This window comes from Oncorhynchus tshawytscha, linkage group LG33, assembly GCF_018296145.1.
Source record: "Oncorhynchus tshawytscha isolate Ot180627B linkage group LG33, Otsh_v2.0, whole genome shotgun sequence".
Taxonomy (NCBI): domain Eukaryota; kingdom Metazoa; phylum Chordata; class Actinopteri; order Salmoniformes; family Salmonidae; genus Oncorhynchus; species Oncorhynchus tshawytscha.
Window position 1 is genome coordinate 36,297,922 of NC_056461.1, and position 15,570 is coordinate 36,313,491.

The 15,570-nt window shown below is 42.8% G+C and overlaps 1 protein-coding gene across 6 annotated transcripts in view; it reads left to right on the top strand.

The window, feature by feature from the left end:
• LOC112231352 (AMME syndrome candidate gene 1 protein) overlaps positions 1-8,651 on the top strand; it is a 28,956-nt gene extending 20,305 nt beyond the window's left edge. The window contains exons 3-9 of one of the 6 annotated variants that reach the window (XM_042311739.1): positions 4,352-4,466; positions 5,395-5,485; positions 5,617-5,713; positions 6,013-7,140; positions 7,171-7,436; positions 7,474-7,500; positions 7,638-8,651. In XM_042311739.1, coding sequence (XP_042167673.1) covers positions 4,352-4,466; positions 5,395-5,485; positions 5,617-5,713; positions 6,013-6,127 — 418 coding nt within the window. In that variant the 3' untranslated portion in view covers positions 6,128-7,140; positions 7,171-7,436; positions 7,474-7,500; positions 7,638-8,651. The other 5 variants (XM_042311738.1, XM_042311740.1, XM_042311742.1 and 2 more) reach the window with 5 other exon arrangements.
• The last annotated feature ends 6,919 nt before the right edge of the window (positions 8,652-15,570 follow it).

Below are 15,570 nucleotides of genomic sequence, written 5' to 3' on the forward strand. Positions count from 1 at the left end.
CTGTGAAGCATGGGGGTGGAAATATCATGCTTTGGGGCTGTTTTTCTGCAAAGGGACCAGGACGACTGATCCGTGTAAAGGAAAGAATGAATGGGGCCATGTATCGTGAGATTTTGAGTGAAAACCTCCTTCCTTCAGCAAGGGCATTGAAGATGAAACGTGGCTGCGTCTTTCAGCATGACAATGATCCCAAACACACCGCCCGGGCAACGAAGGAGTGGCTTCGTAAGAAGCATTTCAAGGTCCTGGAGTGGCCTAGCCAGTCTCCAGATCTCAACCCCATAGAAAATCTTTGGAGGGAGTTGAAAGTCCATGTTGCCCAGCAACAGCCCCAAAACATCACTGCTCTAGAGGAGATCTGCATGGAGGAATGGGCCAAAATACCAGCAACAGTGTGTGAAAACCTTGTGAAGACTTACAGAAAATGTTTGACCTCTGTCATTGCCAACAAAGGGTATATAACAGTATTGAGAAACTTTTGTTATTGACCAAATACTTATTTTCCACCATAATTTTCAAATAAATTCTTTAAAAATCCTACAATGTGATTTTCTGGATTTCTTTTTCTCATTTTGTCTGTCATAGTTGAAGTGTACCTATGATGAAAATTACAGGCCTCTCATCTTTTTAAGTTGGAGAACTTGCACAATTGGTGGCCGACTAAATACTTTTTTGCCCCACTGTATATAAATTGTTTTCCCACTATTGATCATGTATTTATACTGAGCCTTACAGACAGGCCAGCTTTAGTTTCTGTTTCGGGGCTTGTGCTAACCATCTCAGGGTTGTTTTTGTTTTCAGACACTTTTCCCTCCCACTGCATTACAATCTCCCTGGTTTTTGTTATTCATATTTATAGATTTCCTAATGCCACAATCTCTCTCTCACCAGGCAGAACAGAATGCATGCTTGGGAAGATATTCATGTGTTAAACACACAGTTAGGCTATCTTCTGACTGTAGGGAGGACAAAACAGGCACAAACAAGAAAATAACCATTGTCAAAGCACGGCACACCTCTGCCGTTGCGACCTTTTAAAACCAATGGTTTAAATGCTCATGTTTTTCACAGAGCAGAATGTTCATGACAAAGGTACAGGATGATTCAAATGCAGATGGCTGCAAGCAGCTATTGTACCAAGTAACCATTGTCCTTTAATTATCCAGTTAATGTTTAGGGACTTTTGGCTTTTTACTCAGCAATTCTACAGAACACCCCTCCATCCTACCATATACAAAAACATAACTAGGAGCTTGTACCTTTTGAGCTTGTGTGTGTGTGTTTTCGGTTTTGTCTACGTCAAAAGGACCTTTGGTGCTGAATAAATCATGCAAAGCATGTACATGGAGCGGAGGAACGGCATTGCCCCAGGACCTCCGGGAGGGTTTTTACCTCACTGAGAGAAGCTTCTCTGTGCTCAGCTTGCCTCAGAAATGTATGGAACTCATTTACACTGTCATGCCCAGTTCAGATGCACCATTGCCTGTTTAAAGGCAATTATTTACCAGGGCGTTCATTTGATGAGTGGTCTGTCTCCCTAGAGGGGCCAGGTCTCCTGGAGTTAATATCAACCTTCATATCAGTATCGACCAGTAAAGGATATAATACAGTATTTTATGCAAAGTAGGCCTACTAGGGTGATTTTGTATTAAATGTGCTTCTTTTTTAAAATTCATTTCTAGAAGTCTGTCTTGGTGTGTGATTTTTAATAAACCTAATAGCCTCTCTGGCCCACAGTGGGGGAGAGAGGATCTGGTTGAGCTGTGTGTATCTGTCTGTCTGTCTGTGTGTGTGTCTGTGTGTGTGTGGGGTGCAGGGGATGAGACAGAGTATCTGACAATCCAATAAAGAATGCATTACCTTCAGAATCTGGGCAGAACTGGTTTGAATATGTCTGCCTCTCTGTCCTTCTGCCTGTCTGTCTTTCTGTCCATCTGTCTGTCTCTTTTTCTCTCTGTCTGTTTATCTGCATGTGTCAGTCATGTGATCTGCACTACTGTCAACAGGGCCTTTCAGCCTTGCTGCATGGCCTCACCCTCCCAGTGATCTGACATGCACTGTATCATGGTCATACATGAGTGTGTGTTGGTTGTCCTGTTTCAGTATACTATGAAGTGACTGACAACGTTCTCATCTCGTCTCTAATTTATCTCTGCAAACATTTACCTTCCCCTTCATTGGTATTCCCTGTCTACAACTGGTATTAAAATTGCTTTTCCATTTCAGATTATAGATACCAATCCGATCACCGTTTGGTATTTAATCATTTAATTCTGTCCCTTGGATAAGCGTGCATCATGAGTCTTGGTCTGTAGAGGAGGAACAGGTTAACGTCAGAGGATCTTACAAAGCATGTTTTGTCTCTGTGTTACACTTGAAGTCCAGAGCAGCCATTTTGTAGAGGTTGCGATCATCTGTTTGTTTTAGTAGACAGCCCTTTTAGAGCGCTCTTTTAGCGATGTCAAACTCAATGACCTGGTGCTCTGACACTGCCAGCCAGCCAGGCTAGTTACGTTCCTGGTGTACTCACTCTCAGGTGCAGTCTTGTGTTTGTATTCAGCTATAGGCCTATAAATGTGAACATGTGTGAAATGCAGTATTAATACAAGCCAGACCTATTTGGATAAAAGGGTCAGCTCAGTAAAAAGACAGATTTATTTCTTTAATGACTCTTCTGAGAGGATAAGCTTCGCTACCCTCCTGTGAGTGCCAGAGGTATGTGGGTGCTGTTGTTTGTGTATCCGTCTCCTGTCTGGTTAAGATTTGCCAACCCTGCCCTCTAGTCAATCAGTCGGACCTGCAGCCAGCAGCATGTAGAAATCCTCTCTCTCCCATGGAATCTTACACTGGCGCTGCAGAGAATGGCTGCAGCAACACAGGCGTTAGAACGTCTCCATGGCTGTTGTTTAGCCACTGAGGCACTGAGAGCCAATGTTATACCAGGTCAGGACATTCTAGAATATGGGTGGACTGTCTAAAATCCAACTCACCACTAGGCTAACCATGTTGTTAGCACAGGAAAAGGGAGGGGCCAGTGAAACAGGAGAAATTCCAGATATTGGAGGGGCCTGACTTGTGGGGGATGTCATTGTTGCTTGCTAAGGGCCTCTGTGAAATGCAAGATAACCTTCTGAAAGCTCTTGAGTCTAGATTGAAGCCTCTGAAAGTGTTTTAGTGTAGGCTTGTCTGTTTGTTCTGTACAAGAGTGCTGTGTTGTCCTCCTCAATACTCACATATACACAAAAATGGTTTTCCTTCACTCTGCCTTAGCTGCCCAGTAATCTGCTGTCTTGTCAGGACATCTGCTTATCATTCCCTCAGCGTGCCCTCAGCGTGCCCTCAGCATGCCCTTAGCGTGCCCTCAGCGTGCCCTTAGCGTGCCCTCAGCGTGCCCTTAGCGTGCCCTCAGTGTGCCCTCAGCGTGCCCTTAGCGTGCCCTCAGCGTGCCCTCAGCGTGCCCCCAGGTCCTAAGAAGTCAATTACTCTCAGGGAGCCGGACGGTTTTATGTCTTCATTATGTCGCTTCTCCATGCTCCTCTCCCACATCTCCCTCTAGTAAGAGAAATGACTGGGCCTCTTTCTACTGAACTCAGCTTGTCACTCCCAATCCTGGACTGAAAGAAGCAGAGTCCCATTTAACACATCATGGACTTAAAAGGGATGCTGTTCAGTTCACAGTTCATCCCGTGTGTTGTTACCATATGAGTCTTCTAACAGTACAAATATGTAGAAGAGGCAGCACTATGACAGCATGCCATCACCACATGGGGCATTTCACTCCTATTGGTGAATTAGGACAGCGTGTGGTGGTAGATTATGGCTCATGGAGACTGTAACTGACTCCATTCATCTGCTGTCATGACATGAGCAGGAAGATGGTGTGCCATCGTGTGCAGAAAGGGTGGTGGCAGTAGTCTCTTGTTAGGATGGAGTGGAGTGGGGGAGAGAGGGAAAATGACAATCTGATATGAAGAGTGTGGGTCCAGCCAATACGGAGACTCACCTGCCATCAGGTCATTCTATTTTTACATCCCCTCAGATAGGCACTTTCTGAAATGTAGCACGGAAGATATCACTTCATGGCTAATGTCTTCTGAAAGGATAAAGGAAAATGCTTGCAGGGTTTCTTCATTTACATCTTCTCTTATCAGAGAGATTTGGTCTTTCTTTTCATTATAAACATAATGCCCTGTGGCTCATAGTTTTCATTTTCATCTTCATTCATGAGATGAAACGCAAATATGTGCTTTGGGTGGACATTGTCCTTGATAATCTGTTGGTCTTCCAGTTGAAACTGGTTCAAAGTAGTGCAGCTGATGTTGTCCCTAAACGTCCCCTGTTGTCTCCACAGTGCCCTTAAAGACAGCCGCTTTCCCCCCGTGACGAGGGACGAGCTGCCACGCCTCTTCTGCTCGGTGTCTCTGCTCACCAACTTCGAGGACGTCGGTGATTACCTTGACTGGGAGGTAAGAGACTGAAACAAGACAGGTAGCTATTAATTCATCTTATGCAATACTCTTCAGTCATTTTATTTCTATTGAAATTAAATAGCCTTCACATATTTGAATCCAGCAGTTGAGGTTTACAGTGCACCGGAGAGCAGTACGCTCTCCACACAGAGCAGTACGCTCTCCACACAGAGCAGTACGCTCTCCACACAGCAGTACGCTCTCCACACAGAGCAGTACGCTCTCCACACAGAGCAGTACGCTCTCCACACAGAGCAGTACGCTCTCCACACAGAGCAGTACGCTCTCCACACAGAGCAGTATGCTGGGAGAGACAATCTCCAGTGTGAAGTAGAGATGAGAATGAAATAGGAATAGGCCTCTGCTGCAGTTTCTGGTTCTGAATGAACTGGATCCCATTGCAGCCTGGAGATCCACACAGCGAGCATGATTTAGGCCGACAAGCACCATACACAGGCAGTCTGTCTTTTTTGTGAGGACGTAAGCAGTGACCTTGCTGACCCAGAGGGGGGCAAGGGCCCGTGGCGTGGGTGGGTGATTTTGAATTATAACTCGAACAATCCCCCGAGCTATCTTGACCGGATCCTGACCCTCAACCAACAATCTGATTTGCCCAAAAGGCACCAACTCATCCAACTGTAGGGTGTTCTGTAGGTTGTTCCATACGTGAGGTACGACGAAACTAAAAGCTGTTTTTCCTAAATCTGTAGTGACAGACGGAATTTCAAGAGTTAGCCCTCCCTGTGACCGGGTATGGTATCTCATACTTCTATAGGTTAGTAACTCTGTTAGGTAATGCTGCAGTTTTTCTGGAGTGTGTGGCCGAAGACATGTAGTGTATATAGGCATGTGTCTGTTGTTCCTGTCCATTCATGTGATGTCTGTTCTGCCCTCTGTCTCTGTCTCTCCTTTCTCTGGCCTGTAGGTGGGTGTTCATGGCATTAGGATAGAGTTTTTCAATGAAAAAGGATCAAAGCGTACCGCCACCTACCTACCAGAGGTCGCAAAAGAGCAAGGTAAGTGGAATCGTGTGTCCCATCACCGTTGTATAATGTCTGTATGACTGAAGGTCTTGGTTCTAGAGAGAAGTGGGATTCAAGGGGACATAAAGGGGGATATTCAAGGGGATATAACCTTCTCTGTGCAGGATGGGACCACATTCAGACCATAGATTCCTTACTACGAAAGGGAGGCTACAAAGCTCCCATCACAAATGACTTCAGGAAGACCATTAAGTTGACCAGGTAAGAGAGGCTGCTCTCCTTTCACACCGGTTGCTGTCTTCCACTGCTGCTGGCCTTGGTTCTGCCTTTAGTGTAGATGATGAAAGTGTTGCTTACTGCTGGGAATATGTGACTGGTGCATCATTACTGTAGGGGACCCTCCCATAGCTCACCGTGGTCCTGTTTGCCACAGTACAGACAGAAATCAGTGAAGGAGTACTGCTGGATCCATAGAGCATTAGGGTGTAGAGATTCTAGTGCCACTGCCAGGTAAGTTGGGGTAACTGTTCCTTCTCTAACTTCCCTCTCCTCTTGTTTAGGTACCGTAGCGAGAAGATGACAATGAGCTATGCTGAGTACATTGCCCACCGCCAGCACCATCACTACCAGAACGGCACCGGGCACCCTCTACCCCCATACAACCATTATTCCTGACAGCGAGCCGCATGACCAATCACTGGACCTCTCTGCGGACCTTTTCCCAGGAGAGCCCGCCCCCTCCTGGTCTAGTTATCTCTACTACTGTACCATTTTATGATGATAGTTTCCGTTGCCATGCTGACGCTCTCCCAGACGTTGACGTGGCAACGGGTGGCAAAATGAGCATCAATTGATAATGACGAGAAAAAACAAAAATCTTTTATTTTTATCCTCCTATTGATATAGTTTTTGCAGCATATATATCAATATAACCCCTTTAGTTTTTATTTTTGTTCACAAATACTCAATTTTCCTAAATGTATTATTTTCAAACAATCCTAATCAGGCTTTTGATTCTGTGGATGGAAGCAAGTCATATATATGGTGAATTCGTAATGCATAAAGGTATAGGCTCATATTTTGTGTAGGCTTAGCTACAGTGTCCCATCTATTAGGGAAATGTTTTTATTTTTCTGTTGAATCCTTTCTTAGTAGCCAGCTTGGCATTATGTGTGTCATGTGGCAAGCCAACAGCCGTTCTGGAAGACTCAATCTTTTCCTCAATTTTGCGATTCTTCTCAAGAAATGGACTTAGGTTGGTTTGGCCTTTGTAACCCGTTGTAGTGCTGTAGATTGTAGGGTTGTGATGCCACGCCACTAGTATTTGCTGGTCTTTTTTATTACATTACCCCACACGTGTTTGCTTTTCTGTGTGTGGTTAGAAGTTTGTTGTTAAGTTCACATCCGACAGGAGATTGAAAGCGCGATATTAAATCATGAATAGGATCATGACAAAATATTTGACAGAGACGTTCATTTCCACCCCTGAGTGTTCATAGTGTTTTGTAATGAAACCTGCAAAACTTGAATTGAATTTGTACGGCTCCAGCTCCGATATTTTCACCCGCTCTTCTTTCCAACTTGAGAAACGTATGGAGGAAGCCATTTTAGTTGCGTCAAAGGAGGTTGTCTCTGTCCCTTGTCTCTGTGAAGCAGGCCGCTAGTGAAAGGGATCCACGGGGCTGGAGGTTGTGATAGGGTTGGAGAGTTGACTGGAGGTTGTGATAGGGTTGGAGAGTTGACTGGAGGTTGTGATAGGGTTGGAGAGTTGACTGGAGGTTGTGATAGGGTTGGAGAGTTGACTGGAGGTTGTGATAGGGTTGGAGAGTTGACTGGAGGTTGTGATAGGGTTGGAGAGTTGACTGGAGGTTGTGATAGGTTGGAGAGTTGACTGGAGGTTGTGATAGGGTTGGAGAGTTGACTGTAGGGCTGGAGGTTGTGATAGGGTTGGAGAGTTGACTGTAGGGCTGGAGGTTGTGATAGGGTTGGAGAGTTGACTGCGGGGCTGGAGGTTGTGATAGGTTGGAGAGTTGACTGTAGAGCTGGAGGTTGTGATAGGGTTGGAGAGTTGGCTGGAGGTTGTGATAGGGTTGGAGAGTTGGCTGGAGATTGTGATAGGGTTGAGAGTTGGCTTGACTGTGGAGAGTTGGCTGGAGTTGTGATAGGGTTGGAGAGTTGGCTGGAGGTTGTGATAGGGTTGGAGAGTTGGCTGCAGAGCTGGAGGTTGTGATAGGGTTGGAGAGTTGGCTGGAGGTTGTGATAGGGTTGGAGAGTTGACTGCAGGGCTGGAGGTTGTGTTAGGGTTGTAGAGTTGGCTGGAGGTTGTGATAGGGTTGGAGAGTTGACTGCAGAGCGCATTGTCCTCTCATTCATTGTCCTCTGAGAAAAATACCTTCATCCTGTTATTTCATGCTAGTTGGTTTGAGAGGAAAAAACAATGAGGGAGACTTGAGTCTTGTGACAGGGATATGCTAAAACTACTTAAAGCCATATCCTGTTTTTAATGCATGTGGTTGTTTTGTAGGCTTGATGTTTGCCCCCCTCTTCTCTGTAACCTCTGTGTTTACTTCCTCTATGAGTTTACTTTATTCTAGTGGATTTGGTCCCAAAGTTGGGTTTCCTCTCAAAGTTTGTGTTTTGGTCCTGGCTAGGAATCTGGGCCTGTGAGACATTATCTGGACTTACTCAGTTAGTATGGGTTAGCATCAGGGGTGCATTTATTAGTCGGAGTCTGTTGCAAAAAGTTTTGCAATGAAACCTGTTTACTGTTTGGTTCCTAGAGTAAACCGGCAAAATGGAACAAAACAGAGAGGACTACCTGAATTTGTACAATAGAAACTAGTTTTCATTGATATAAGTTTTACATTTGCAACGGAATCCGACTGATGAATACACTCCAGCGTTTGAACTCCTTTGTGCTGTTTGTTAAGAGTCCTCATCACTTCCGCTGCTTTTATACAATTTTAACTGAAGCTTGTGGCCACAATGACAAATAATGAAACTTGATGTAGGCCTAATCAATGTTTTACATCCACATTTGACATTACATGCTTGATGACTGACGGTTGCCATAGTTGTGCACTTTCATGTGCTCTCGTCAAAACGCTATGAGATCTTGTGGAGGCTTCTGGAGATGGCATCTAGCTAGTCAAAACGCTATGAGATCTTGTGGAGGCTTCTGGAGATGGCATCTAGCTAGTCAAAACGCTATGAGATCTTGTGGAGGCTTCTGGAGATAGCATCTAGCTAGTCAAAACGCTATGAGATCTTGTGGAGGCTTCTGGAGATAGCATCTAGCTAGTCAAAATGCTATGAGATCTTGTGGAGGCTTCTGGAGGCTTCTGGAGAGATCTTGCAGGCTTCTGGAGAGAGCTAGCTAGTCAAAACGCTATGAGATCTTGTGGAGGCTTCTGGAGATAGCATCTAGCTAGTCAAAATGCTATGAGATCTTGTGGAGGCTTCTGGAGATAGCATCTAGCTAGTCAAAACGCTATGAGATCTTGTGGAGGCTTCTGGAGATAGCATCTAGCTAACCTTAAATCCTTGGCACTGGTCATCGTCGGTTGATTTGTTCAAATCCGTTATTTCCTCATGACATGCTGCTGTTTGTTGAGGTGCTTGCCGTATTCAGGACCAGTTGCGCCCCGTCTCTGTGCGACTAGAAACCATGCATGGGTTGTTGGTCTGTCTTGTCAGCTGTTTTGGCAGAGGAAACTGGGAAAGGGTGGTCAAGCTGCATTCAGTCAAACCCTACATAAAGAACCAGGGATTTCAAGCAACCAGTTAGTCCATGTCCTCTTCAGGTGTTCCTTTTTGTCAGTCACATCCGTGCCCAGTAGTTGGTATGTTTTGGCAAGTGTAGTTAATGGATTAGCTAATGATCTCTGTGTCGTGTACAGGTTTGAGAGGTGCTTGTACAACAACAAAAAAGAACAAACATATTTTATAAAACATCTTTTACCAACTGACAGTAGGGTTAATCCTTTTTATTTTATTTTTATATGCAAAATGTTAAGGGCTTTGGCACTCCATCCACAGTAACCCGAAATGACCCTTATTTCAGTTGTGTTGATTTAATAAATTATGGACCAGTAAAATGGTGCCCTGAGTGTTCCTCTGTCCTGTACTGTCTAACACTGACCTCAACCTACAGGGCAGTGAAGGGCCTTAAAAACCTGATTCACCCATTCACCTTCAGATAGACACATTGTAGCGGGAGGCAGATGGGAACCTTTCTTCTAATCATACCTGGACATTAGAAACCCCAGCTTACTTCATTAATCTAGCCTATTGTAGAAGGGGTTTGTCCACAGACATGCTTGGTTTAGATGTTATTGTTGTAAGGGCCTATCTATCCTGTTCTCTGTGCTTCCCTGCTCAGATATTGGATGGCATTTCCTTCATATTATCCTCTTGTGGTCGGGAAATGCTGCTCAACAACATTGACAAGACAAAGGAGGCCTACTTAAAGAGATATATTGGTCTAGTAGTTTGTCACAAAAACAGTTTTCAGAGAACTGTGGGACAAGCTTTCCCTGTTGTTGAACAATCGGGTAACCATTTTCTGGTTCATTCAATACAGCACAACCTGAATATTTTTCTGCTGCAAAATCAAGTCCACCATTCTCTTTTACATACTTACCGATATATGTATACACAAATGCAGTCCATTCTGTTGCATGTGTGTGTATAAAACATACAGTATGGTTTAATCCCTGACATCGAAGGCTTAGAGACTTGTATAAATCATCAAAAATAAATAAAATGGTGCTATTGGACCTCATGTTTGGGCGGTCGCAGGTTTCGTGACTGGTCATGCGGACTCATCGATCATATCCGACTTATTATCCTTGATATATGCAGATCTGTTCAACAGGTGTTTTTTTCCTACCAGTGTAAGTCAACACCCTGCAGGTTTGAAAGGACAAGAAGTCACTACTAATCCCCCTCCCCCCAACTCCCTGCCTCATGGCCTGGGGGTTAAAGGTATAGTCTGTCGTTCAGTAGATTGTTGCATCAGAAGGGGAGATTCGCTCCTGGGCTGGGACAGTAAAGAGTTGGAGTAAAAGGGGTCTATCACCCCTCCTCTCCAGTCTCCCATCGTAGGCCCCTTTCCCTGTCCAGCCCACGATTGGATGTTCCTCTTAGAAGCACACCCATAACACTTCATATTTTACTCTTGTTAAATCGTGAGTTTTTATAGCTGTCCTGTATCATTTACTCATCCATGGAGTTGATTATCAGCTTAAAGGTCATCTGACAGAAGGTTCTCACTCAACTCTGGCTCTTACAAACTCCCTCAAAGGAAGTCGTGCTTCTCATGTAATATTGTCATTCATGTAGTCCTCTATAACAGTGGTTTCTTTAAGCTGGACATGAGTGTGGGTTTAGTTGGCAGGTTTAGTGAGCCAGATGAGTGATTGCTGATATCATCAGGATGCTCACATAATTATTGTATTTGACTTGGACAATTCGTTGCCATTCATGAATCACTCTTCCGTATGACCGTAAGTGTATCATGTAACGTAATTTTAACATGGAAATGACTGAACGTAAAGGTTCATGAATATCAATAAATCTCAGTCAAATGTGATGTGATTTTCCTGGTGTCCTTCAAAAGATTATTCTGACTGCTAATTTGCAGTTAGTTTAAACACACCTCTGACCATGGACGAGTGACCATTGTTCATACTGACACAACTGGGATAAGGTGTAAAGACAGTGTCATTTGGTTCCATTGCCGGTTTAGCCCCTGCATTCCTTGTATGTGTACCGGTATGCATATATTTTTGTGGAATACTTAAGCTCCTATTACCTTTGTATGTTCAACCGAACCAAAGATGCCTCTGCCCCATAGAGATGTATAGAGATCATAACATGGAAGTAACCTGTTTTTGCATGGACATTTAGGGCTTCCTCCATTTTAAAATGGTCAACTGGGTGGAGATTCCTATGGTTTGGGAGTGATCGACCAATGAGCAGAGCATTGTTTTCTTCTTCAAATTAGTTTGTAATTGGCTTTAAGCTATATGACTGCCATCTAACGGCCACAATAAATTTAACACAATTTGGTTCAAGACTCCATCACTGCAGGTGGTAGTAAGTCACCAATGTTTGCTTTACACTTTTTCAAACATCAAAAGAAGAAAAAAATGGACTACTTTAAAATGGAGAAAGCCTCAATGGCACTGTGCGTGCTGTCACAGACGCCATAATGGCATAGATACAACGTAGCGATTTCTATACATCTCTATGTTCTGGCCAAGTCCAAATGCTGCTCTTCAGGCCTGGCTTCCTGTCCTTCCAAAAAACACCCCTGCAAGAGACAAAATGTTATTTTTTTCCGTCTGTTTCAGATTTTTTTTATCTGTTTTTTGTACGATTTCTAACTTGTCTTTTGATTTCTTTAGCAACCTCTTATTCAATGAATTTAATTGATTGTCTGAAGCCTTACCCGGCGTCAAGGACAGTGAAATTACTTGGTTGCACACAGTTTTTTTTATTTTGTTGTCGTCACTTGTATTTTCATTTTTTTCATTTTTTAAACAAAAAAAACCCCATAGCGTGCCTCCTAGATGTATGAGTTTCTGTGTTTCTTTCCTAAAGACCAGCAGTTATACTTTATATAAAAGATGAGTTTGTCCTTATTTTTTACGCCGTTAAAGATGAAAAAAGACCTCTTTTCTTTACTCTGGACCCAGTAGCTGCACTGGTATACAATCGCACTAATAGATAAACAAAAAAAAATAAAAATAAATGAATCAATAATAAATGAAATAAGAACTACAATAAACTTGTGTTTGGAACTTTTATAAGATTTACTAAAATAAAATAAATTACTGTTTTTGTACATCAAAATCTATTATTTTCCCCAAAACTATTTTGGATCTAGTTTCTAAATTATTTGAGTTGTTTTCTATGTTCTGAAAATGTGTCGCTGTGCAGAGCAACTGTCTCTGCTGTGGTGGCATGACGGGGCGCGGGGTTGCCTGGTGTAACCCCTCACACCCACCTTTTATTTCTTCTACTTTTCATTTTTGGTTCCGTCTCTTTCCCTGCTTTAGTAACTTAAATGTTGATGGAATAATATGAACTGGGGGAAAAAAAGACTCCTTTAGAGCTAGAGTCTCCTTCCTCTCCCATTGAATTGCTGTTAGTGTGATGAGACTTGAAATGGGCATTTATGATAGTATGGCTCCAAAAAAATACAGAAAATGAAAAATGTTTTTAAAAAATGTGTGGGGAGGGAGAAAATCTTATATATAGATGGGTTATCAGTGGGTATGTGAGCAATGGCTGTGGATATGATCATGTAGTTTTAAACATTGTTATTACCTTTTTAAATTCATTTAGCCAATAAAAATGAATAAAACCATGTGAAAAGATAAATGTGTGTGTGAGTTGTGTAATGGGTGTTTTTCCATGTTAAACGACTGATAATGTATTTGGTTGTATGCTTGGAGAGTTGGAGCCTGATTGCATGTCATACAAAACACATTAGGTTATATTTATAGCTTGGATAACAAGTCCATAGTAATGGGAAGGAAATAATGTAGGTGCTACACATTGGTGGTGTTAGAGGTGTTTGCCTGGAAGGACTGGAAAAGAGCTATTATAACCTACACCTGTAGTGATGCGTGGGTAAAATCGTAGGAAGCCATTTTACAACCAATGTGCTGTGATAATGACTTTGTTTGCTTTATAACCTGTTAGTTCATATAAGCCACAGTGGCAGAATAAATTAAATCACACATTTGTTTCATTGCAAAACCGGAGAGCAACATCTGTCCGATGAAGTCCACTAAGCATATTTCTTGTAACAAACAGTTAATGATCTACAGCATGGTCAAGCAAGGTAATGTTTCCAACATTTTCGGACTACTATTGATTTAGAACCAGTTACCGCAAGTCACAAAGAAAACAGGAGCTGCCTCAACCATTCCAGCACGATTTCAATTTCAACATTATCTAATCACCTCCACTTAGTCTAATGCAGTGACAACTAAAAGATACCAAAAACTATTTAGTCAAATTAACTTAAGCTAAATGTGATGTGGCTGAGCTCACTCAGTTTAACTCAATGCTGATTGGGTTTTATTATTGAATTTTTCATCAAGGGAGGCCAAATGCTCACTGACATCCCATCCCGGGCAGCAATAATGTCCTACTCTTTTTGATCTGACTGCATCATATACAGTTGAAGTCGGAAGTTTACATACACTTAGGTTGGAGTCATTACAACTCGTTCTTCAACCACTCCACAAATGTCTTGTTGACAAACTATAGTTTTGGCAAGTCGGTTAGGACATCTACTTTGTGCATGACACAAGTCATTTTTCCAACAATTGTTGACAGATTATTTCACTGATAATTCACTGTATCACAATTCCAGTAGGTCAGAAGTTTACATACACTAAGTTGACTGTGCCTTTAAACAGCTTGGAAAATTCCAGAAAATGATGTCATGGCTTTAGAAGCTTCTGATAGGCTAATTGACATCATTTGAGTCAATTGGAGGTGTACCTTCAAACTCAGTGCCTCTTTGCTTAATAACATCATAGGAAAATCAAAAGAAATCAGCCAAGACCTCAGAAAAATAATTGTAGATCTCCACAAGTCTGGTTCATCCTTGAGCAATTTCCAAATACCTGAAGGTACCACGTTCATCTGTACAAACAATAGTACACAAGTATAAACACCCTGGGACCATGCAGCCGTCATACCGAACAGGAAGGAGACTCGTTCTGTCTCCTAGAGATGAACGTACTTTGGTGCGAAAGGTGCAAATCAATCCCAGAGCAACAGCAAAGGACCTTGTGAAGATGCTGGAGGAAACAAGTACAAAAGTATCTATATCCACAGTAAAATGAGTCCTATATCGACATAACTTGAAAGGCCACTCAGCAAGGAAGAAGCCACTGCTCCAAAACCGCCATAAAAAAGCCAGACTACGGTTTGCAACTGCACATGGGGACAAAGATCGTACTTTTTGGAGAAATGTCTTCTGATCTGATGAAACAAAAATAGAATTGTTTGGCCATAATGACCATCGTTATGTTTCAAGGAAAAAGGGGGATGCTTGCAAGCCGAAGAACACCATCCCAACCGTGAATCACGGCAGTGGCAACATCATGTTGTGGGGCTGCTTCGCTGCAGGACAGACTGGTGCACTCCACAAAATAGATGGCACCATGAGGAAGGAAAATTATGTGGATATATTGAAGCAACATCTCAAGACATCAGTCAGGAAGTTAAAGCTAGGTCGCGAATGGGTCTTCCAAATGGACAATGACCCCAAGCATACTTCCAAAGTTGTGGCAAAATGGCTTAAGGACAACAAAGTCAAGGTATTGGAGTGGCCATCACAAAGCCCTGACCTCAACACTATAGAACAGGGCAGAACTGAAAAAGCGTGTTCGAGCAAGGAAAAACTGAGTTTAAATGTATTTGGCTAAGGTGTATGTAAACTTCTGACTTGTAGATCCGCTACACATACTAAGACAGCTAGTTCATTCGCTCTGATGTTTTCTCCAGTGAGATACACTTCCTTCAATTCCCAAGAGGCTGAATGTAGGAAACACAGAGAAACAAAAAATACAAAATAATGTATGCAGTATAAATACAAAAATTGGGGGGCTTTTTTAGGGAAGCCTGGCGTCCATAAATACACGCCACTAATCTACACTTAACAAAAATATAAACACAAGATTTTACTGAGTTACAGTTCATAAAGGAAATCAGTCAATTGAAATAAATAAATTAGGCCTTCATCTATGGATTTCACATGACTGGGAATACAGATATGCATCAGTTGGTCACTGATGCATAAAAAAAAAGGTATGGGCGTGGACCAGAAAACCAGTCAGTGTCTGGTGTGACCTCATGCAGCACGACATCATTTGATCATTTGATCAGGCTGTTGATTGTGGCCTGTGGAATATTGTCCCAACCCTCTACAGTGGCTGTGTGAAGTTGCTGGTCATACACGTCAATCTAGAGCATCCCATACATGCTCAAAGGGTGACATGTCTGGTGAGTATGCAGGCAATGCAAGACGTGGGACATTTTCAGCTTCCAGGAATTGTGTACAGATCCTTGTGAAACGGTACCGTGCATCA